Source organism: Lampetra planeri, chromosome 2 (genome assembly GCF_965212315.1).
Source record: "Lampetra planeri chromosome 2, kcLamPlan1.2.h2, whole genome shotgun sequence".
Taxonomy (NCBI): domain Eukaryota; kingdom Metazoa; phylum Chordata; class Hyperoartia; order Petromyzontiformes; family Petromyzontidae; genus Lampetra; species Lampetra planeri.
In genome coordinates, this window is record NC_136108.1 from 16,014,376 (window position 1) to 16,038,935 (window position 24,560).

Genomic DNA, 24,560 nt, shown 5'->3' on the forward strand with positions numbered 1-24,560 from the left:
GATAAAAGATGGAATGATGGCGAGGTGGAGATGAATGACATGAAACATTAGTACAATCTGGCATATGATCGCCAACAGTGGAGGACTGCTGCTGGAAGTTTTAGGACCCAGTGTGATGGGGAGGAGAGATGGTGAAATGTGTTTTATTTTTACTTGCAAGCCAATCTCTCAAAACGAAAAATGTTGGTTGAAGATGGATAATCCACTGGTCTATTTTTGTCATCTCAAACATAACTATATCCCAATTGTATGTGTTCCAATGATTTGTAAACAATTTCATGATACAACTGTCACCATACTGCTGCTTCCTTTGATATATTTGAAGTGTATTTAAAGGTCAGACAAAAATGACTGCTCGCTGAGATTGAAAAGTAACACACCAATTTGTCTAAAAGAAAGTTTGTAATCTGTGCGTACTACTTGCGACGGCATATGGTTCAGAAGCATGGCCATTTAAAAAGTTGTCAAAGCATCGAGATGCCTTCTTGGCTTTACATTGAGTGGCACCAAGATGACAGCATACAGTATGTAGGTTAATGATGAAATGTAACCCTAACAGTAAAAACACGTAAGCGGGCTTCAGCAGGGAAAGTTTCTAAGAATAATGATGGCCGATGGCCAAGAATTAGATTGACAACCAAGGAATTTAATGCATCCAACACGTGAGCAGGTGATGATGGTGGCTTGACCATGGTGTAGTGGTGCAATGGTGCCACCTTTGATCATGTGAAACGTCTGCAATCTAGCAGCAAAATCTGGAAATATCGCACGAGAACCAGAACCATAGTAAATTGAACTTCTTTCGCACTGCACATAGCCAACCACGCTAATTGGAGGTGCGGGGGAAGAAGAAATGACAGTAAACACAAAAGTCAGTTTTAGAGAAGTGAGTTTTCAATCTAGATTTAGTAGTGTATAGCTCTCATGGTTTCCTAATATGAGAAGAGCATTCCAGACGGCCGCAGAAGCACATCCGAATGCGCGCGATGCAGTGAACATCTTTGTTCGATGGCCAGCCAAAAGCCGCATTCACGATGCAATGTTTACTGAAGTTGTATTCACATAATTAATCCTTTAATCTCCTATCAACAGCGATTAGCTATTTGACCGTAATGATACTGTAGGTCACAACTCTATGTATCCGAGAACGTGTGCAATATTTAATGTACTGCTCATGCAACCGTATATTTAAGACATCAACAAATAATTATAATACATTTAAGAAACGTCATTGAAAGTAAAGCGTCAAGTCTACCTTGATTTGGAATATAATTAGTCTGATGGAAACATATGGCGAGATGCCGTGCTGATATTGGGTGCCTCAGGACCATTTCGGATATCACTTGCCACTGCTGTTAACCATGACTGGGAATCTAGTCCAAGTCAACCTCAGCCAAATAAAACGTTAATTCGTAAAAAAACAATTACAGTGAATTAGTTAAATTGCACCGATATACAGGAAAGACAAACCAACAAACGTGTAAAACCCACCATTTATTGAAATGCAATGTATATACATGTATCCAAAACCAAAGTCTAGCAAAGAATAAGTCCACCAAAACAAACACCAGTTACAAAAAAAATGCGGGAAAAAAATTAATGAAGACAATCTCAGCTTAGGTTTTTTTTTGCACATCTCAAGATGTAATTGCAGAGCTAAAAATGGCCATATTTCAAGGCAAGGATATGTTAAACCCAGCCACCAATATTGCTTGTGAAGCATGAACTCCCATGCATAGAATATAGTGACAGTAAAAAACACACTGCACATATATTCTGCCATTGTGAGGTGTCAATGTGGAGTCTTTTTTTTTCCTTCAAAATAAAAGCAAGCTCAATAAACGAAAAATACTAGAATATTCAGTATTGAATATCAATATCTGAAGCCAAAATGCAAGAGTATTAGAGTAATGTGTGCCCAATTCAGGAGGCTGGGAAGCAACATATATTGATAAAGGAGCAATAATAATCCCAAGTCCAACTTTGCAGCCGTCTTCATTAAGTTATTTTACCATTTCCTGCAGTTCACTCTGAATGGAAGTGGTAATGACTATCAACAGCAAAGCTAAGATGATTGAGTTCACTAAACCAGTTTGCTAAAAACAAATTAGAGATCTCTGTTGGAGGGAAGCAACTGGAAAATATTGCAGAATATGTATGCCTTGGACAGGAATCAAAGGGGGATTTAAGATCAGGATGAAATAACAAAAAAGGTGGATGGAAGTGGATTGACGCCCCGTTGGAAAGCACAATTTGATAATAAAAAAGCAACGTACCAATGTGCACGAGGAAAGTTTTCAACCAGTGCATATTTACCTGCTCTGACATGGATCAGAATCATGGGCACTGATGGACAGGATGGAACAAGGGTTGAAACGTCCATAAAGAAGCATGGCAAGACGCATCTTTGGGATTACACTGAGACGCAGAAAAGAGGGACATGTGGAATAGAGAATGCAGTTTAAAGAACATGTTGACTGCCAAAAACAGTGGGCTTGGGCAGGACACGTTGCTAGAAGGGATGATGCCCAGTGGGTGAGAATTACTTTTGAGGTGGCAGCCAAAGAAGGAAAATCTGCCCAAGAGGACATCTACCACAGAGATTGAGTGATGGCTTGTGTGCAGGTGCTGGCTGAACTGTTGCATCGCGGGACCATGGAGGATGGCGGCGACTAAGGGAGGCCCCTTCATCCAGCAGTGGATTGATTGGCTGATGGTAAATGAGATACTATATTCTTAGGTTTTTTCGGTAAAGTCACGTAGGTAAAAAATTTAAATTAAATAAAAAATCACGACGTTTCGGAGGCAACACAAGCTTCCGTCTTCAGGTGGAACCGTCATAGCACGATAGCTGATACGGTTTTTTTTATTTTTATTTTTTACCTACATGACTTTACCGAAAAAAACCTAAAAATATGAATCCTTGCAGTCACGAAAGCTTCAAATCTAGAATAAATGAGATACTAGTTTATGGTTTGTTTGGAGGATCAGAAATTTATTCTGAATCCTGTTTGCAGTCTGGCTGGCATTAACCTTACACACAGTAAACATGCAGTATGTTCAATATCACATACTGTTTAATACATACCTTTAATATCCGAATTGTAAAATGTTATCTAAATCTTAAGGTCCTTGGAGTGTTACAAATTTTTTAAAATCACTTTCAAAATTCTTTGTGCAAAGGAAGATGATGAGAAACATATTATCAAGAGGCATTTCGCTCTTTGCATATGCGTTTATAGAAGGTGTTTAATACTTGCCATAACAAAAATGACAACCAGCAATATACAATTGGTATTCACATTTTTTTTTACTGCTGCCAAAATAGGTGAATCAACGCATATGATGTTTCCACTGTTGGTTTCGAAATGCTCTCGTATTTACAAATGTGCTGCGGTGAATAATTTTCATGTTAGAAAACGACATCTGAACCCAATAATGATCTCAAACAACTTTCAAGATTGCACATGATAGTGGACACACCCCATGAGGTCACAGTTCATCCTGTTGGACAAGAACAAAACACAAAACATTGGTAAGCATCAAACAAAAATTTAACGTGATGTCTTGTAAGAATACTCAACATAGCAAGTATTGGACATGTGACAAACCAGAGTATGTGTGAATGGACAATAACACGTACCTTTTTGGTGCTTTCATGTAGGGGTACGTCTCCCACCCGCCTTAGAAGGGTCTCGGCAATGTCTTTTCCATTTCTACTGTTTATCTCCTCCCCTCCTGTACTCCTCTGAACACAGAAAAACACCAAAACAAATTAAGGCATTACGACCAAAGCACATGTGTCAAATATACCATAATCTAAAGTATATTAGGATAAATATTTAACGTGTACCTGAACCCTATGGACTCAAATTCCATGATTTATAGCAACACGTGTAGTTAAAATATGTCTGTGTCTACAGTTTTGACCCAATTTTTGTATTCAATAGTTACATGTGTTGTTGACATGTTTACCATTCATGCTTATACTCTGGGATAGTTTAAATGTTGACGCATGGATTATACATAAGTACACACATAAAGGACAGTCTATATGAAGGTTACTTAAATGTTGAGACTACACCCCATACATACACGTGAGCTTTGATCTACACGGTTAAACTGGCTGTGACCTCAGTATTGTGGTCTGATTGCACATACAATAAGGTCAAGTTGAGTGTATTTATTTAACGAGGTGAGAACTAAGAGAACAGGATTATACTCATTTGCAAGGGTGACCTGGGACACCAATTTGACAAAAAGCAAAACCAATAAAAGTACTCAATTAGTCAAATAGAAATTTGAGCAAAAAACAAGAATCACATGAGATATAAAAAATATTGCACCAACAATAATTAATGCTAAATAAATTCACTGTAGTGCAAGTTGGCTCGGGCAGATTATTTTTTACCCTGATCTTGGTACAAGTACAATTAAGTTACAGAAACATTAAAAAACTGATAAAGGGTGACTTTTCAATGCATATGTAAACATTAAATTATTTCTGTTAAACGGAATTTCAAGTGAAGTTATCAAAAGGTGCACATGAATATATCATCATCCTTCTCTTGTACATCGTTCCATTATAATGTTACGAATTGTGTAATAAAACAAGGATGACGGTGGTATGTGTGGAACTAATCAATGTATCGCTAAGACGGTTAAACCATAAGTTCTTCCCTTTATAGAATTTCCAAATAAATCCTCACCTTGCTTCGCCCCTGGTACTGGTAGAACATGACTGTGGGATAGCCATGGACACCAGCGCTCTGGCAAACATGTGGGTCATTTTGGCAGTTCACCTTTCCAGTTCTTAATTTACCTTTTAGCAGCTGTGAACAAACACAATTTGAAGGCCACGTACAAAACGGTTCGTAAATACCACAAATTCATGATATTCTCCGCAATTACAACAGCCGTTTATTTACAGTGGCTCAATATTGCTTTTCACACACTAACATTGTACATGTACTGTAAATGTATATAATCCATATAACTGTGTATTTTATATACAAAGATAATAACATGAGGTCATCAAATGGGGCTCTCACCCTTGCTGCGATTTCAAACTCTGGAGCAAATATTTGGCAGTGGCCACACCATGGAGTATAGAAATCGACCAGCCAATGCTCCATCCCTTCTAGCACCTCCGAGTTGAATTTCTGGGGGGTGAGATCTTCTGCTGTTTGAGGCAGGTATCTGTTAGGTGTACAACGAATCCGGTGCATAACACCTCGTTAAAAACTGACAACGTAACTGTTATCACGTGTAATAACTACAGCCTTTTATCAATCATTTTAATGCCGGTAAAAGAGAATACATATACGCATTATCGTTACTTACCCAAAAGCCCATCCCTTCAAAGAGTTGGCATCTCTGTGCCAGCCACTGTACTTGCTGAAATTAAAAATAAAAATATTTGTCAGTTTGGCATTACAAAATCACAACGTACGAGTTCTACAAATCAAAAGGTCATCATTGCTAATGCTATTTATGCTACCGAACCTCTTCCCCTTGGCTCAGAGTCTCGAATTTTTGACTCAAATGTCCATATTTCCAACGTTCCTCTCTCCACCCTGCACATGTACCCAAGCCATTGACACATCCTCTTCCTGATTGAAACTTTACCTACCATGAAGTGGTATGAGGCAAATCAGAACCACGTCTACTATCTTTTATTCTACTACTTGCCATTTTAAGCTTGTAAGTTGCTTTTTTTATCCTGCCACGAAATTACTCGGAAAAATATATTATTTATCATATTTAAAATCAAAATATAACTTGTGAATATATTCAAATTACATGAAATAATCTGGCAAATACATTTAAAGTAAAACCTTGGATTGCGAGCATAATTCGTTCCGGAAACGTGTTTGTAATCCAAAGCACTCGTATATCAAAGCACTCGTATATAAGTGGTGATCACGTGACGCTCGGCAGACAAAGCGTATACATGTACTACTCGTATTGCAAGACCTCGCTCGTTTATCAAATTAATATTTATTTTTAAAAAAAATTGCTCGTCTTGCAAAACACTCGCAGACCAAGTTACTCGCAATCCAAGGTTTTACTGTATCGTGATTTTAATAAAAATTTGACCAAGAAGCAAAGCACTTATCGTGGACAACCATATGTGTTTTTGTGTAAAGCAGTCAAGAAAGTATAAAACTACTTACAAGTATTTGTCAGAGCTAGCTGGATTCATGGGGAAGAGTCGGATTTCAGGATAGGCGTGAACCATTTCACTTTGACACAGGGCATGGTGCTTCTGGCAGTCCACACTTCCCACTTGCACCATACCTGACAGCATCTAGAAACCCCAAGAATGCACACACAAAAGGGTGGCGACGCAATAATTGCAGGGACATTTATCAATAATAGTGTAAAACCGTGCTTCTGTATGTAACAAATAAAAGTGGTCACGGGTGGAATTCACATACCAGAAGGTTATGTCATATAGATATTTATTGTTATATTATGAACATATATTCCAAGGTATTTCCATGCAATTTTGATTAATTGTAAGTTCAGCATATGGATAAAATACAATTGTTTGGGAATAAAAATGTTGTCTTCATGGAGTATGCAAAAGCAAAAATAACCAAAAAAATACATGTAAGATAAAGTGTGAATGTACGAAAGCAGTTGTTCATTTGTAGATGAAGATTGCCTCCTCCTGGCCATTTATCGAATAAGCAACTTCAAGCTTGTGAATTAACAGAACACCAATATGATGGTTGAATATACAGCTCGAAGGTAACAGCTAAACAATGAAATCCATTCACAACAATAGCAAAGTACTTCTCGGCCAATTGTGCCAGATCGGACTTAAAAAACTAATTTGGCAACCTCATTTTAAGGCTAACATTTATACTATTTTGTACTCAAAAGTCACTTTACCATATAGCACATATTCTGCCGATCAGGTTCAACATTCTGTGACTTGACATTTAATACATTTGATATTCAACAAGAAACGTCAAAAAGTAGAGCCCACCACCCACAAAACAGATGCAACCCTAAACCATGTCTCCCGTGAACCCATTGCAAAAGGCGTGCGCACGTGCGTAGGTAATGCACCACCGACCCGAGCCATCCGCTTCCACTCTGGAAGGAGGGCTTGACAGGGCCCACACCAGGGAGCGTAGAAGTCGACCATCCAAACTTCATCTCTCTTTCTCTGCTTCACCAGGGAAGCGTATGTCTCTGGGGTCAGTGTGACCACTGATGGGCTCATCAGATCCTGAAAAGCCATAATAATGATAATAGGTTATGTCTGCATTTTTGTAATTACGACAAAGCCAAAAATAACACAATATAGTGACAATATAAACAGTGGCTATAACCATGCCCTATCTTGAAATGGTCAATTTATCCACACTGTATTTAAAAAAATATTGAACACAAATTAGATCATTGAATCCTCTCTTGTTAACAGCAAAAACGAGGGCATCCTCCAACATGTTCATACGTTATAGGCCATTTCATGCACGACTCATTCCAGAATGTTATATTTAACTTTTATAGCTGCATATTTTTTTACATCTTGCTTTGTGTTTACACTGCACTAGCTATTGGTATCTATGCCAATTGTTTAAAGATTTTATACAGCTTTTAATAGTTTTTCCCACACCCCCAAGATATTATAAGTACCTTACATAAAAAAAATGTTGAATTGTGATCAATGCTAAATACAATATATGTATAATTATTTTCTTCAGTAAGAGACCACACCTTTATCAAACTTGCTTAATGTCCGTGGATAGGCAAGTTAGTTTAGAATGTACATGAATATTTGTTTCATCTTGAATCAAAACTTAGATTCCATCAGACACATATTAGGATGTTAATAGATGACGAACATCTATAAAGTTTAAGCAAAATGAGAATGCTTCTTGTACAGTGTTATGTACCTGTACGTATTCCATCAACTGTTCAGCACTGTGCTGTCCATTGTACTCATGGATGTTGCTCTGATTAAATATCAGTGTTGTCGGGTACGCATGGATCCCGTGCTGCAAAAACAAACATGCTTTCAAAGTTCAAAGACAAACAGCATAGTTTATGATTGGTGTCACTGGATTCTCAGCACAGAGAACAGAATATGTTATTAGCTTTACAAACCCATCATGTAATTTGTGACCGAGAAAGTGAACTGCAGAGAAAATAAAACGTTTCATTCAGACTGATGTCATGCTTACAGCTGTTAAAACATTCAAATTACATGTCATTTTTGTTGCAATAATCAGAACACGAGGCATGGCACACGAGTAATGATATTTACGTAATACACCAGCAATATTTCCTCAAGTAGAAAAAGAAATGCTTTAGCTCTGGACAAAGCATTACTGTACATACTAGAATGTATTTCTAAACATGACATATATATGCTTAAACAGCATAGCTAATGAATAGAAAGTACCTATAAAACACATTAAACAATTACACTTTCTTTAAAGAAATGTAAAGATATTTACACTTGCTTGCATGCATGCATCCCTGACATTACCGAACACATAAAAAGGCATATTTTTACTTGTGTATTAAAGCAAAACAATTTTCCCGAATGTACACACATACCAAGATACTGCACTTAAAAGTCCAAAGTGATAATTAAATAACCTAAAACATGCAGACCACCTCACACTACAACTGTCGTAGACAATCTCACCAGGTTACAGATCTTGCTGTGAATGGTGCAGTCGATAGTTCCAAACTTGAGCTGTCCTGTCAACAGTCGGGAGGCCTTCCTCAACTCTGGCAGGAGGGCTCTGCATGGAGGGCACCACTGTGGGAAGGACACGGACAAAAAAAAACAAAGGTCACCTGCTTATCCTTAGGCAATCTGGCAGGAAGGGCCGTTAGGCAGACAATAGAGGACCGCACAGCAGCCAACCTTATTGCACCATGTCACTTAAGGCTAAAGCGACCTAGGGAAGACCCAAAGTCGCTTCAGATACTACTTCCCGTTGATGTGTGGGGCTGGGAATTGATCTTAAGTTCCTGGGCTTGTAGTGCAGTACACAAACCACGCTACGGCTGCCAAACTACATTTCCACACGACGACACTGCTTCAAACATAGTCGGTAATGAGTGATAGACAACAATTACCAGACCCTTATCTGTTTACAGTTTCATAACTGGTGTAACCCCGGAAGAGAGAGAAAAAAATCATACAGGAGCAAAAAAGTCGATCAGCCAGGGTTCCTTGTCTTTCTCCGGGAAGGTCTCTGGGCTGAGTGTGTGTACCAACGAGTTGACACTCTCCTTCGCAAAGGATACGAGCTCGTACAGTGTAGTTTTACCTGCGTGGGGGGGAAAAAAAGAACTCGCAATGAATGAATTTCACAGAGCGTGTCATGTACGCAACACATACTGTTAAGTTTTCAAAGCAACGTTGAAACTAATATTGAAGCTTACCATGGTGTATTTCATATTCATCGAGACCTTTTCCTTTAAATACAACAACTGCCCGGCTGTTGATGTACAGTTGGTCACAAATGTAAGGGAATGGATTGCAATCAAGTGTTCCAACCTGTGAATGAGCATTTTGTGAGTTAGCACAATTATGTTTCAGATTGTAAAAAAGAAAATCACATAAATCAAACAGCAATGCAACACGTACACAATACCATCACGTTTAAATTATATAATGAAAGACTCCTATAAAAAAATTTAACATTAGCAGACAAACCAATCAAAAATGCGAAGGAACAATATTGACAATGGAGTGATTTAAAAGAACCCTCTATTACGTTCAAATATATTTTTATTTTGCTTTAGTCAATCAGAAAAATGAAAATTCTGTTTGAACACTTGAGAATTGGCTCTCGCCTCCTCATCTCACCCAGCCACCTTCAATACTGTCTTAAAGTACCATTTTTGGTTTCATAAGACTGCAAACATTATTCTGACCTCAACAACTTGTTCACATTTTGTACAAATTATACTCCCCCCCACCACCACCACCACCTGTGTTACCTTTGCATATGAAACATGTAATCTCAACTGCAGAATGCTGTTAATGAAATTTTCCTTGCATGAAGCCAGTCCATTTATTAAACTATTTTATACAAAAAAAATTCCACTTTGACAATTTGCATTTACTTCATGCTTCTTACCTCATGCTCATTTTATTATTCTGTCTGCTCGACAAATTATATGTACACCCTTGTATGTTGACACTATAAACTGAAACTATATTCCACTCGATACGATAATAGCTATTTAAAGGTAGATTTTATTTTAAGAGACTGTTTTATCATGTAACTAAAGCTATATATATATATAAAAACGCAAAACACAGTGATATTCACACCTTTATATTTTTAGATTTGAGCAGTGTATTTAGTTTCTTGAACTCGTAATCTCCTGCCTCTCCTTTGTCTCCAAAGACGATGAAAATGAGCCAAGGACTTTGCAGGATCTGTTTTGGAACGAGATAATGCATCAGTGCAGTCATCATTGTTATATAAGCATATATACGACTACAAATATGGAAAGCAAGATGCTCATCCGTGTTGCCTTTCTCACCTTCATGTTGGCGCCAGTAAGCTTCTCCAGAGCAGGGAGGGCTTGCATCACAGATATATAAATCTCCTTGGCATCAAGACTCGTCAGAACCTACACAGAATACATCATGGCATTAAGTATGTATTTATAATGTAGTAACACGTTTTTTACAATTTACCACATTACATTTCAAACATTTGTTTTCATAAGAGCACTATCATTATGACATGAGGCAAAACAAATATTGAGGAATGGCTGTTCACATCTCTGAACATTTCCCAGCTGATCAATTTGCTTGTTTGATAAAGCTTTATATTATAACCATACTATACTCAAGCTTTGCTTGACGTCACAGTTACATTTAAACGGGTTTAAGATGATGCGTGAGCATTTATTGGAGACAAATATAAAGGAAGTTCAATATTATGAAAGGACTTTAATGTGATAGAAATATAGATTTTTTATTTAACAGGCTCTTACTTATTACAAAGCCTATTTTTTCAGTTTACGACACTGTCACCAAACACACAGCACAACGGTGTAAGGTTAAAGTTCATACTTTCATTGTTATTAATTAGGCATCTTGAGAGTTACTATGAGATCATAGGTCCAGTCGTTGATGCAAGTGTGTACAGGACCAGCTAATCTGAAGCTGAAATAATTTTAAGGTGCTATTTCAACTCACAGCAAATGTACAACTGCATCATGATGATCAGTACAATATACAAGTATTGTTTATTGTGCGAGTGTTTAACCAAAGCTCTGAAGGGTTCATTGTTGGAAGAATTAGCTCTCCCATAGTGGCATGCATTGAATACCAGAGAATGGTCAGCATCATTTTCACCAGACTTAATAGGGCTTTCGCCTGGTGGGTAGAAGATCGTCTTGCTCTCCTCTATGTTCATCTGCGAGCAAATGTGTTTCTGGGTGCTGCAGTCCACCCAGCCAACATTTGCCATTCCATCCTGTGGGAAGGGGATGCAATGTCTGCCATCAACATTATATGAGATATAAAGCAAGGTGTTTTCATCCAAACAATTCCACAAACAAGACATATCTGCATAACACTTCATGATTAAACTGATAATACCATACCATTATATTAATGTATTTATCAGTTCTATACCGCTAGATTATTTCATTAGTTGAATAAGCCAACTCAAATTCATGACAACTAAAACAAATCGTATCACTCACCAACATTCCAGCGAGCTTACGTCTGGTGTGCTGAGATAAGCAATCTGCAACACCAAAATACACAAGGCAGAATACAAATATATATGATATAAAAAACCAGCAGACTTCCTTTGGAGAAACCCAACCACCTGGTTGTTGTATGTTTACACCGTCTAGATATTCTACAGAAAACTAATATGACACTGTTAACATAGCATCTTTAACAGTAACAGAAGTATGGTATTATAAACTGGCCATATTCCGGTTTTTGCAAATGGAAAATTTTCATAAAGTTTGTGATTTAATGGAAAGAATGACTCCTGGTCTAAGCATTGCAAACATATGGTTGACACATCCTTCAGCGAAAAAATAATTTTGGCTGCCTCTGTCAGTGATTTACTCATCGAGCCTTGGACTTGCAAGGCCTACAAAGCTGAGACAGATCTTGACATGAAGGCCATGTAGAATGAGATTTAGTTTAGAGTCACAAATACTGATTTTCCTGCTCATACTTAATCTCCGATTGGAACCTAGGAATAAATTAGCATCGGTAGGGATATGCTGCCAGCCTTTGTGAAAATGGTTTCTCATTTAAAAATAGTTAAAATGTTATAATAACCTGTATTGTGCAACATTCCCATTTACAGATGTATAATTACAATTTAAATTATTGGTGAAAGGTTGGGGAAAACACATTCAACTTTGTATATGTGATTGCCATAGGGTATTCCCAATGTTAACTTGAAAAACACAGCATAAGCGATCCTTCCAGAGACCACCTGAGGTTGAGCTAAATGTTTTACGACATCAGCATCATAAAGGTTTGGAGCACATTTCTTCATGCAATAACTTCCCATTGAAGCCATTCATACCTAAAAAAGGAAAACATTCCAGTAAAATGTTCCTTTATTTATACTGGAATGGAATAATTTTTAGGACGTGACTTATCCATCCCTAGATGTCATGAAACGTATGCTTTTAATAGCACACACTAAATTATAATTTCAATTGATGAGTTGGTAATTACATACGACTCTCCCATGGTGATGTATGAACAGAGCAATGCGAGATGACACATTGTGAAAGATTGCTTTTCGCTATAATATCGGACTACACGCTAATCATGTTAATACATTTGTCTTTGCTAACAATCAATTCCCTGTCTCGATTGTAAGTAGCTTTGAAGTGGGATACAGTTTGCCCATTCCAATATATATTTTGGCCTCCAGACTCCCTCCAGTGGCCTAGAGAAACATACTTTGCACACTGACTATTCCAGTCTAACATCCCTTAACTGTTCAAAGAGGACCTTTAGCTTATACAATGTCAGTTATTTGGAGAAATGACAAAAAAATCCACATAACACATATGCGTTTCGTAAAAAAATAAACGTAGTTAGATTAGTCTGTATGACTAACTCATCAGCAGGACTAGATGAAAAAAACAGTTTTGAAAAATACACAGAAGTGCTGGAATTATTTTCTATTTAAAAGACTGGAAATTTATGGAAAAAAACTCCACATCAAATACATGGAATCTGATTTCAAATACACAAATTCACATAAGTGTAACCATATACATGTTCTACAGCAGCAAATTACATATAATCCTGTATAAGTCATGTAATGCATTTCTAAGCAGCCACATAGCACATGCACTTAGAATCTGGTTATCACAAGAGATATGAGGATATGTCATATGTTAATAGCCGTGTTATCCAGCTGCCATGTGTTACCTTTATAAACACTAATAGTAGCAAAATAAATAATACAATTTATATTAGGTTATGCCCATATGTATATTACCTAACGCAAGAGAAAAAGTCTGACCAGTGTAGGACAGTGGGCAAAAAAAAAACATAAGACCAAGATGGTGTATCTGGGGTTTGAGGTCCAAAGAAACTAATATAACGCAAACCCTGAAACAATGTGCACACACTATGCATGAATGAAGGAATTTTAAAGTTAAATAGGATACAGAATGTTTGAGCTATAATGCATGCACCCGCAATTATGAAGTTCCAATGGATTTTTTTTACACGTATCCAATATTACACATGGCAACACATGGCACGAGGATGACTGCAACACTGCGTATGTATGGAAATGACTAACATTCGTACAAGTGTCATTTGACCATGGCAAAACCACACGTTGGCTAAAAAACGTATTTGTCAACCCACATGTCCATAAGTCATTGGCTAAGCAAACTACTGTCCTTGAAAAGCAGAACCTTGCATATTAGGAAACTCTATATTAAGAGAACTGAAGTTTATGTGGTTTTACTAGATATGCATATGATATCTGAAATTTGGCTAATTCATACCAAATGAGTAACACATGCAATACCATGAAAAACCAGGATTGTTTTACACTACTCTTTACATTTATGATATAAAGTAAGGCGATACTGTAAATACACCAAAATATTAGGTTAGAATTAAGGTAATAATGCAGTGAGATTTAAAATACCTTGGAGACTAACAATGAAAGCATCCATGTAATAAATTCATTTTTTTTAAATGGAATATTATTTCCTTCCAGGCTGTAAATTAGCAAGCCTCAGCTCCTTTGTTTATTCCCAAATACGCAAGCGGTAATAACAAAACACCTCTATGATTTAGCACCATGGAAATGTGTGCATCAGCAGTGATGTAATTAATGCCAGGGGGTAAGGGAAACCTCCCAGATATAGCAATGCTTTTTACCCCTTTGGGAGATTTACCAAGATTATTTAGAATGAAGACTGCAGTTAATTAAGGCCCTAAAAAGGTCTGAAAATGCCTTGGCTACAGTCAACAAGCAGTACAGCCAACACTGGAGTCCACCAATGAAAACGTGCACTTTTAACAGAGCTTCTTTAAGCTAAAGTAAAAGGTTACTCAGAAACAAAGATTGATTTAGTTTGTTTAAACTTGCCAAACTACAAAGACAAACCTAACTTTCCTTTTTATAGGGAATATATATAGAGTTATTCATTTACAGTACATTGCTAGTTCAAAGCCATCACTATACTTGCTGTTTCCATGAAATCACACAGTGGAAACATCGCACTCTCAACTGTCCGGGGTCACCATGAGATTAATATAGTTCAAGGTAGGGCCAATTACCTCCGATGTCCGAGCAGTAGGAAAGGAGCCAGCCTGTCTCTGTAGATCGAGCCTGTTCGAAAGCATTAACAAAATTACCTGCACAAGACAAAGCACGCCAGATGATGTTGCATGACCATTAAAATGTCATTTCCCATGAGAGGCAGGGAATGACGGAATGCAATATTAATGAACCGTGAACACTGATAGTTACAAGGATTAGATTCATACATTCATTTTCAGTGTAAGTAAAGTATTCACAGGCACAATAATAAGACAGCAAATCCATGTATTTATAATGAATAAAGAACATGACCGAGAATTAAAACAAATATCAGGCTGAAAACCTTTATTTCAGTATGGTCACTGCTGACACCCCTTATTTCATTTGTATGTGTTTAACTCTTTTTCAATCACTCTCTGTGATTGCTCCCTCTGTTTCAAAGAGCATAAAGGGTATTTAGTAAGGCACACAGATGCAGAAGCAGAATAAACAAATTAATCTCTTCCCGTGTCTGTGTACACATTTCCTCTTTTATTTATCTCACTTTAGGTTTCCAATGTGAAATTTTAAAAGCAGAGAATCCGGAACACGATATAGTGTGTAAAAATCTCGGTGGCAATGTAATTACACCAGGCTTACGAAAAGTACCACGGTATTGCCTTTCTCTGATCTTGTTCCAGTTTTGCTTTACCCTTGCTTTATCTGATGTTCTGCATATTTCTTTGCTTTGTCTCTCCCTCTATAAAGTATATTTTTACCCATATATTTATGGGGAAAAAGGAATATAATTTTTCAATTATGCAGGCTTGGAATTAAAATTCATTTATAAAGGAAATGTTTGCTTTATTGACATTTATTAATTTGCCGCTAATATGAATATTTAATGCAATTCATGTTCAAGCATAATCAATGCCACATTAATCCATACACAAATACATATATAAAATAACATTACCAAGAGCATTTCAAATATTAACCTCATCATGAGATTCTTACCAGCCCAGAGCTCCGTTACTTTACTGGTTACGTACTTCATGACAAATCTGACCAGGTCATCTTTAGACCTGTCTCCTGAGTACTTCACTGGTTGCTGAAATACGGGAAACACAACAAGCACAATCACCCAGTTAATTTGTAGATGTTTCTTTAAATTTCATGTGGGCATGAGTTTGTATATTTGGTGAACGAGAGTATGGTCACCTTGTAAAATTATTAAATATGTTAACCCTGACGTATCACAGCTTTACAAACAAGAAACCATTACATTTGAAAAGGGTGCTCAAATCAACGTTTTGCTTTTTGTCGTCATGAATATGGTAGTGGATATATCCATACAGTACATTATATTTACATTTCGTTGATGTTTCGCAGGACTCTGATGAGAATGTATTTATAGGCGGTATATTAAAGAGAACATTAGTATAAAAATGACCGTCAGGAGGAAGACAATTTATGCCTTCATTGACTAAGCCAAGTGTTACTTTTCACACTGGCTTTCCCATCTTGTAATATAATTACCCAGCTTTCTAATGCTATTAAACAAATATTTAATTTAAAAAAATGAATACACATACCTGAAGGAATATTATTAAACTATCAAGAGGGATTTTGGATATGTTAAAATAATATACTGCGTTTATGACAAGTGGTGACATTGTCAATTATTGTCTAATCAAACGTTGAAAAAGTGCCAGGGCGAAACACAACTGTCCCCAGCGACAATATGTTCTACTAATGTGCCCTAATTAACATGCCCCTGTAGACGCCGAACACAACCTACCATTCCAGCCCGATAGACGTACAGGCTGGGATAGCTTCCGATTCCCTTGGAGCGGCACATCATGCGGTTATCACCACAATTCACCGCCGCCACTCGGATCACACCATCCATCTCCTTGGCAAATTCTCGCCACTTAAAACGAAAAAAGAGGAAAACATCAAGGGGTGGGGATGGGGTTATAACAGAGAATCATGATGAAAGCATTCAAACACCGGTGTTGTGACACCATGTGTGCATGCACACCTTCCCACATGTAAAGTCCGCGCAATATGCTGCATATAGAGGGGGGGAGGGAACGCACCATAGGAGCCAGCTCATGGCAATGAGAGCAGCGTGGTGAGTAGAAGTTTACAAAAAATAATTCCCCTGAAGACACCGCAGCATCTGTGAATTACAATCAAATGGAAGCACTTAAATAAAGCAAAGAATTAAACAAGTTATTGCACTACTTTATTTTACATCCGTGTTTTTTATATTGTTTTTTTTCAATGAAAAATAAACGTTTGGAAACATTTTACAATTGGAAAAAAAGAATTCATTTGAGGGGATTTTATTTTATTTTATTTCAAAAGCATTCGTGCAATACTTTTACACATAAAGCAATTATATGGCTTTTTTACTGTAGGGCAGTAATAGTAAGATAAAAAATACACATTTTAGCATTGCTATTATGCAGCCAAATGCTTTAGTACAATTGGTTTCAAAGATTGTGCAGCACTTAGGTTTAAAGAGTGGCAACCTGATAATTACAGGAAATACCAAAGTGCTGACTGCTGTGGACACATGCCACATAGTTGTACACTCACGAACACAGCCAGAGAAACAACACGAAACCCAACATAGACCTGGGCGAATGCTGCATTTAATAATTATCAAAATATGTATTTTCAGGGGACCGATTAAATAAAGACTGTTACATTTTATATTTGGTTGTTTATGATTCTAAGTCTATATCGTACCAAATTCTCCTCTGTCAAGTGTCAGAACTTCTGCATCGTCATCATAAATTCCTATGGGTCGGAGAAAAAAACATAAAAAACAGTTACACCATTTCAAAACGTGGCATGGATATTTGAATACTCTTTAAATTGTTAAACCAATGGTTTTCAATTGGGTTCCTTAGACCATTAAGAGTGAATACTGATCATTAGACAGTCCAGACATAATTACAAGGCTAAGAAGCATTAGGAGTTCCGGCACTGATATTACGGTCCGACCTCACGAGATTATGCCCATGCACCCACACTGGTCTGGTGGCAAAAGGTGATAGCGTTGCCAATTTTGACTTAAAACTTTCGTGGCTGCAGGAATTCATATTCTATGGTTCTTTCGGTAAAGTCACGTAGATAAAATAATAAAAATAAAGTGAATAAAAAAATTATAAAAATATCACGGCGTTTTGATCGCAACACAAGCAATTGTCATCAGGAGAAAAAAAATATGTTTACAATACTTCTACAATAACATCTACACAACATATATTTCACTATATGAGAGCTGTGGAAGAGCAGTCAACAAACCATAAAAGTAGCCCTGGTGATCAAAGGGTTGAGAGAGCCTAGTTTAAATCATAACGTTGTCTCTAATGGTCCATGAGACCAGATATTTCACTTGCCGTGCCACCTGAGGCGGCATAACATTAGCAGTTCCAATTTCATTTTGGCCAATAACAGCCATTTGATAGCCATTTGAAATGAGGTTATCAAATTATTTACTATTCTATTAGTTAATTTATTTTCTTTCTACGTGACTTTACCGAAAGAACCAAAGAGTAATTCCTACAGTCACGAAAGCTTCAAAACAAGCTTTATTTACTATTATTAGTCATATAAATGCAATGGTATAATAAGAGTTTTGGCACCGTAAGTGGTACCAATTTCTTAACTGGCCCATGGACTATAAAGATTCCGATAAACGATTGTTCAGTTGAAGCACCTTTCAGCATCCTTACCAAAGTCATAGCGATAAAAGTTCCAGCTCTCATAGCGGCCACCCTGCTGTTGACCATCCAACCCTTTCTCGCCATATTTGTCGTATTTCTTCCTCAGCTCTTCGTCCTTCAATACCTCGTATGCCCGGTTGATCTTGACGAATTTTTCATGAGCATCAGGATCATCCTGGTCAGCAAAACAGCATCAAAAGTTTATTGAATAACGAGTAAAACAACCAAGCTGCCCCTCTCAACGAGTGTTGATTTGTGTCGTCTAAGCTGCTGCTAGGGTGCAAACAAAATGCCTGCAAGAAAACCACACCAGCACTCAGCATTTATTTCAGTACTTATGTTGTCATAGCGTTTGTAAGTTAACAATGCACACACGTTTGAGAGATTTTACAAAATGGTATGGTGTCATAATTGTGCCAACACTTTAATGAATCGGAATACTTGCATCTGGATAATTAAAAAACCCCACAATTATCAGACATGATCTATTTGCTGCTAGAAGGCCTTGGGGCCAAGCTCGAGCCATTCCTCAAGGTTTCATGAAGCAGAAAACCAAATAGGTCCAGTACATGGGCCGATTTCATCACTGAATCTCCAACATGTAAATTGAAAAGACTGTACTACAGTAACACATTTTTGAGTTGTTGCACAATACTCTACGTCAAGCATTTTTATTGCAGGTATTGTGGCTAAAGCACAACATTTAAAATGTCCTATTTTTAGGTATTTATGAAATGTACACAAACAAGATGGTGTACAATGTGTCAAAAGCTCAACTCCATTATATAAAACATTACATTATTAATTTCTGTCACATAGGAATAAAAAAAAGTTATTGCTATTACATTGCCCAATTGATGCATTTCTTTGATCAAATTTAAAATCGATTCTTTATTTTCTGCATCAAAACGTACTGGTCACAGAGGCAACGGCCAAATTACCCTGCTGTATCCTTTTAAAGTTCTTATCAAGAGCCCTTCACAACGTTTAAGGGCCCTACCAAGACAATCACACAGGCTATTCCACCTCTCTACAGCTCATTTAACAAGCCTCAGCATTGGCAGTGAAAATCAATACCCTACTTTGTGGAGCAGGTGAGGCTGAACTCATCACAGTTTACGGCTATAGCTAAACAACACTCCCACTGAAGGGTAGGCTAACCTTTTTACCATCGCCCATATATTATAATTAGGCGTTATTGCTGAACAATATGTAGTTGTTGTTTGAAACTTCACTTTCCTTTTTCGTGACCAACTCTAAATTTGCAAGAAAATGCAATGGACAAGGTACAGTACCGAGTATGACAATAAACCCCAAAGGCAAATATTTGCGAGAGAGGCCCTCCGAAAGTGCCACGCAAACCTTTACCGCATGACGCAGCTTCAATTGTCTCCTGTGGATAGCATAATAAATATGATGCTGACGTATAAAATAAGCACAGCCAGATGTGCATGAGCCAATTACCACTGTTTACTTCTCAAAACCAAGGCAATCACAGTTAAAAAAGTAGTATTACAAAATATTTAAAAACACTGAATGCAACTGAATCAATGTTCTTTATTCCAACTGTTAAAAGACACCAATGCAACACATTACACACACTACATCATGGGATATATTATACAAAGATCCACAGTTGTTTCCCTCAGTACAGTAAAATTGTGTTGCAATGGTATGCTGTTTATAATATCGACTGTAAATAAATGTAAAAAAAGCTTCACCATTAACAACTCACCAGGTTTTTGTCAGGATGCAAGGTAAGTGCCAGCTTCTTAAAGGCCTTGCGGATGTCCCTGCTGCTGGCATCACGTGCAACGTCCAGCCTCTGGTAGTAGTCATCATCCCCTATGACCAGTGCCATGAAACAGAGCAGCAGGAGCAACCGGAGCAGCATGGCCGAGGCACTCGTGAGGTTGCCCTGCTGATGTGCACACCATCCAGACATGTTCCCTCTGCGTCTTGCAAAATGTCCACTTTTTTCTCTCACTCTTTGTATGGTGCTTCCTCCTGTAAAGGCAATACAAACTGCTACAGCATGGTTGTGAATACTTTATTATAATAAATACCACAAAGCGAATGACTTCCGCATCGGAAATACCAGTTCGGTAAAATATTGCTGGCGTTTATCATAGAAGACTTAAAATTGTAGGAAACTGAAATGCCAAATAACATTTCAGAAGATCAATGTCACAAACGGCTTTACATGAATTGCATAGTACTTGTACAGCACTTATGTAATTCACTACTGGATACAGACCTCCCCCACACTGTGTGGGTTGTGGGTATTATTTGACAATACTGCACCAAGCTGGTCAATGTGGGTTGGTGAAGGCTGGCAGCATAGACATGGGAGCATTACGAGTATTACCCTCTGTTCCTCACAATGCAGCCCTTGGGCAATTTGCTTGGAGGGTACATTAATTAAAATGAATGTACAGGACAGGATCAAGGGGGAGCCAGGCTGTGTGAAGCCACGAGTGGCATTCGTGCAATGGTTGGCTTGGTGAATTCAGTAAATGTTGATATAAGAGGTTTCAATGGTTAATCTGGTCAACACCAACTGGCTGAACTTGACCTCAATACCAGCTGATTAGTATTGACCCGATTCACCATTGTGAAATGTATGGTCAATGTCTCATGCAGTGAATTGGCTTGATTCCAGCCTGATTCAGGCATGGCTATCAGGCTATAGAGGTGAGGGGCCATTGGGCCTGGCTGGCCATGTACAATTGCCAGTGAAATACATGGCAACCATGCTGGATGATTCCCACTAAACCATATCAATTTGGAGATGGATGGGTTTCTACTGGGTAATTCCTCATACGGCAGAATCTATGTGTGAATGCCACTCAAGTAAATATTTAAGCATGATAATCGACTGCAGAGGAATCGTGATTCCTGTTGGGATCACTCTGTGTGTCTCCATCTCTCTGTGTCTCTCTGTATCTGTCTGTGTGTCTCTATATGTCTCTCTGTCTGTGTGTCTCTATATGTCTCTCTCTCTGTGTCTCTCTGTGCGTGGGTGTGCCTCTCGGTGTCTCTCTCCTTCCCTCGATGTGGTGTCGTTTCTTTTCTAACGAGCTGGATGTCTCACGAGCACAGCCACCGCTGTACTGAGTGGTTTGTCTATTTTTTTTTAGGGTTGACAGTTGATCCTTATGGCGGTACCCCGGGGTACCAAATAATACAAAATGGTCGAGGCAATTCAATATTTTTTTTTCTGGGACACTTTCTTTGGGGAGTGGAGGGTGGGGGAGTTGAGTGAATTGTTACACCCCTGAGGATAGCGATTTTGTTCGGGTGTACTGTGGTGGGCTACCGTGTTGCAAGAGTGTCGCTAATGCCCTTTAAAAGATGAGTGAGGCTCGCTGCCTGTTTGCCATAAACTGTGCGTGTGAAACGGAAAAAAAATTTATCTTTTGTTCTGTCCAATTTATTTCAAGGTCGTAGCACGCCATGTGGTTAGACGAAGAAGCCATTTGGAAGTCTCACAGTCGAATTGTTATTATATGCAAACTCTAACTCTCCCATGCACCCTGCGATGAGTTTTTTTCCATGAAAATCAAACCGATGTTCAAGCTTCCAGTGCTGGAATATAGCCAAAGTGAAAACCAAACTAATGTGTTTTGTGTATGAGTGTGCGTGCAGCCATGAGATAGTTTTTCTCATGACAGATCTGCTATTCAGCCAAATGAAATTGAACATTTTACCTGCAATGTTTCATACATACATAGTCATTGGTGACTGAGCTTAGAGCATCAAATGCACTTGAGAACCCAGTTAAATCACAAGTGGCTGTAACCTAGATTAAAACCTATATGCTAGTGGTTCTGGGCTAGCTCCCTTACCGATGAAGCACCCATCATTTAACAGTTGTCATATTAAAAAAGGCTTTTTTTTAAACACGCTTTAATGAAATGTACCGTACGAGTAATGGCAGAACTCCACGACTCCAGGAAGTGGCCCCGAAGCTTGCCATAACGTAAGGGTGCCGTGATGATTTACAGCCAACGTGAGTTGAGCGTGGACAATTAGACCCAAGCCGAAACATAACATATAAAAAAAGATTGCTTAAAAATATTTAATTTTTAATGATAGAATATAGTATTGTCACCAGTATGACATACGTATACCAAGTTTGCAGTCCATGCGACATTGGCAAGTGGGTTAAAATTGAGTTACAAGATTTGAGGATACGACAACAGACAGTGTTGAGGATACAACAGAGTGAGTTAAATAAAAGCGTCTAATAAAAATGACTGCATCACGGACATTATGCGAGAGCCGGGGCACTGTGGTACTATTTGACCCCGGGGTACTATTTGACCCCGGGGTCCTATTTGACCCCCTGGGTACCGCCACAGGGTTCAGTTGTCCCAAGAGTCCATGAGGGTTGGTAACCACCACCGCTCTATGGTATGGAGATGGCTCAGGATCGAACCGAGTGAAATTCACCTGGAAAGGCAGACAAAGTCAAAAAAATATCCCAAGAAGAACCCATTTAAGTATTGTATATGTTATGGTAGTCTACCACCAGTGACGATTATCTGAACCGATCCTGGGCTTCTCCTAGGTCGACTCGGCCTAAAATGAGTACCTGATGCGGTGTGTGTAGTAAACACCGCAACTGGGGAGACAAAGGCGGCCGGGCGTGGTTGCTGGCCACCCACCCCCTCGTGTACCGTGCCGGCCTTCATAGGTACTCGCTAACAGCACTTGCCCCTACAGTCTGGTATGGCTACACGGGAGAGAGGGAGGAGATCTGTCTTTATGTAACCAGTGACATCGTGCACACCTGCACCAGTGTACACAATAAACAGGTACACGTGGACCTGTTTATTGGTGGCATTGCGGAAATCAAATCTCCATCACTGCGGCTTCCAAGTACTAAACAAGAGCCAGGCCATTCCTTGAGCCATCATCACACAATGGCAGCAGCAGCAGTAGAAGCAGTAGAAGCCACCGGGCAATGCTTTATTAACAAGCAGGGCACGCACAGCCCGAGTGAAATCAGCTGAGTTCGGCGGCCCTGCCAACACCATTACCACTCAGCAGTACAACTCCTGCCCGCCACCAACACCACCAACATCATCATCATCCCGACGACATTCACGAGAAAGCCACGAAGCTGAGCTAACCCAGCAGTTAGTGAAGCGGCAAGACGAGCTGGCGAAACATTGAACTTACTTGTGTGCCGGTAGGGCCGGTAATCTCAACCCGCCACTTGCCGACCTACTCACTCAACTCGCTCACTCCAAACCACTCCGCGCTCGGCAGCTCGATTGCAAGCGCCTGGGCTGAAGGATCGAGGCGTCAGGCCGGGCAGCACTGACGTGTCGCGTCGCCATTCGCGGCAGACCCGAGTAGTCGCTGCGACGAGACGCTCGCTCGGCACGCCGCACGCGTTAAGGAAGAGTGGGAGGAGTCGAGAAAGGGGTACACCCCCCCCTACCCCGTGGTGTGTGGGATTGGGGTGATGATTGGATCAGTGGGATTGTTGTGATGATTGATCAGTGGGATTGTGTGATGATTGATCAGTGGGATTGCGTGATGATTGATCAGTGGGATTGTGTGATGATTGATCAGTGGGATTGTGTGATGATTGATTAGTGGGATTGGGGTGATGATTGATCAGTGGGATTGTGTGATGATTGATCAGTGGGATTGTGTGATGATTGATCAGTGGGATTGTGTGATGATTGATCAGTGGGATTGTGTGATGATTGATTAGTGGGATTGGGGTGATGATTGATCAGTGGGATTGGGGTGATGATTGATCAGTGGGATTGTGTGATGATTGATCAGTGGGATTGTGTGATGATTGATTAGTGGGATTGGGGTGATGATTGATCAGTGGGATTGGGGTGATGATTGATCAGTGGGATGGGGGTGATGATTGATCAGTGGGATTGTGTGATGATTGATCAGTGGGATTGTGTGATGATTGATCAGTGGGATTGTCTGATGATTGATCAGTGGGATTGTGTGATGATTGATTAGTGGGATTGGGGTGATGATTGATCAGTGGGATTGTGTGATGATTGATCAGTGGGATTGT

General features: G+C 38.9%; 1 protein-coding gene across 1 annotated transcript; it reads right to left on the reverse strand.

Annotated features, from left to right (window-relative positions):
• Positions 1-2,974: 2,974 nt before the first annotated feature.
• On the reverse strand, positions 2,975-23,825 carry DNAJC10 (DnaJ heat shock protein family (Hsp40) member C10). The gene is made up of 23 exons (XM_078608778.1): positions 23,690-23,825; positions 20,238-20,509; positions 18,512-18,677; positions 17,520-17,570; positions 16,862-16,944; positions 16,561-16,692; positions 15,777-15,870; positions 14,798-14,875; positions 11,710-11,753; positions 11,331-11,477; positions 10,534-10,623; positions 10,319-10,426; positions 9,421-9,535; positions 9,178-9,305; positions 8,672-8,788; positions 7,914-8,015; positions 7,088-7,243; positions 6,177-6,310; positions 5,344-5,397; positions 5,052-5,199; positions 4,710-4,832; positions 3,644-3,748; positions 2,975-3,504 (listed from the first exon to the last, which is right to left on the reverse strand). Exons 2-23 carry the CDS (start codon positions 20,445-20,447, stop codon positions 3,493-3,495), a joined length of 2,397 nt encoding a protein of 798 aa, XP_078464904.1. The 5' UTR covers positions 20,448-20,509; positions 23,690-23,825; the 3' UTR covers positions 2,975-3,492.
• Between the last annotated feature and the right edge of the window lie 735 nt (positions 23,826-24,560).

Coding starts and splice junctions, on each gene's coding strand:
- DNAJC10 (XM_078608778.1), bottom strand. CDS start 20,447: ATGTCTGGATGGTGTGCACATCAGCAGGGCAACCTCACGAGTGCCTCG. Junction 6,311..7,087: donor AGTGGAAGCGGATGGCTCGG/GTCGGTGGTGCA, acceptor TGGGGTTTCTAG/ATGCTGTCAGGTATGGTGCA. Junction 5,398..6,176: donor GCTAGCTCTGACAAATACTT/GTAAGTAGTTTT, acceptor TTTTAATTTCAG/CAAGTACAGTGGCTGGCACA.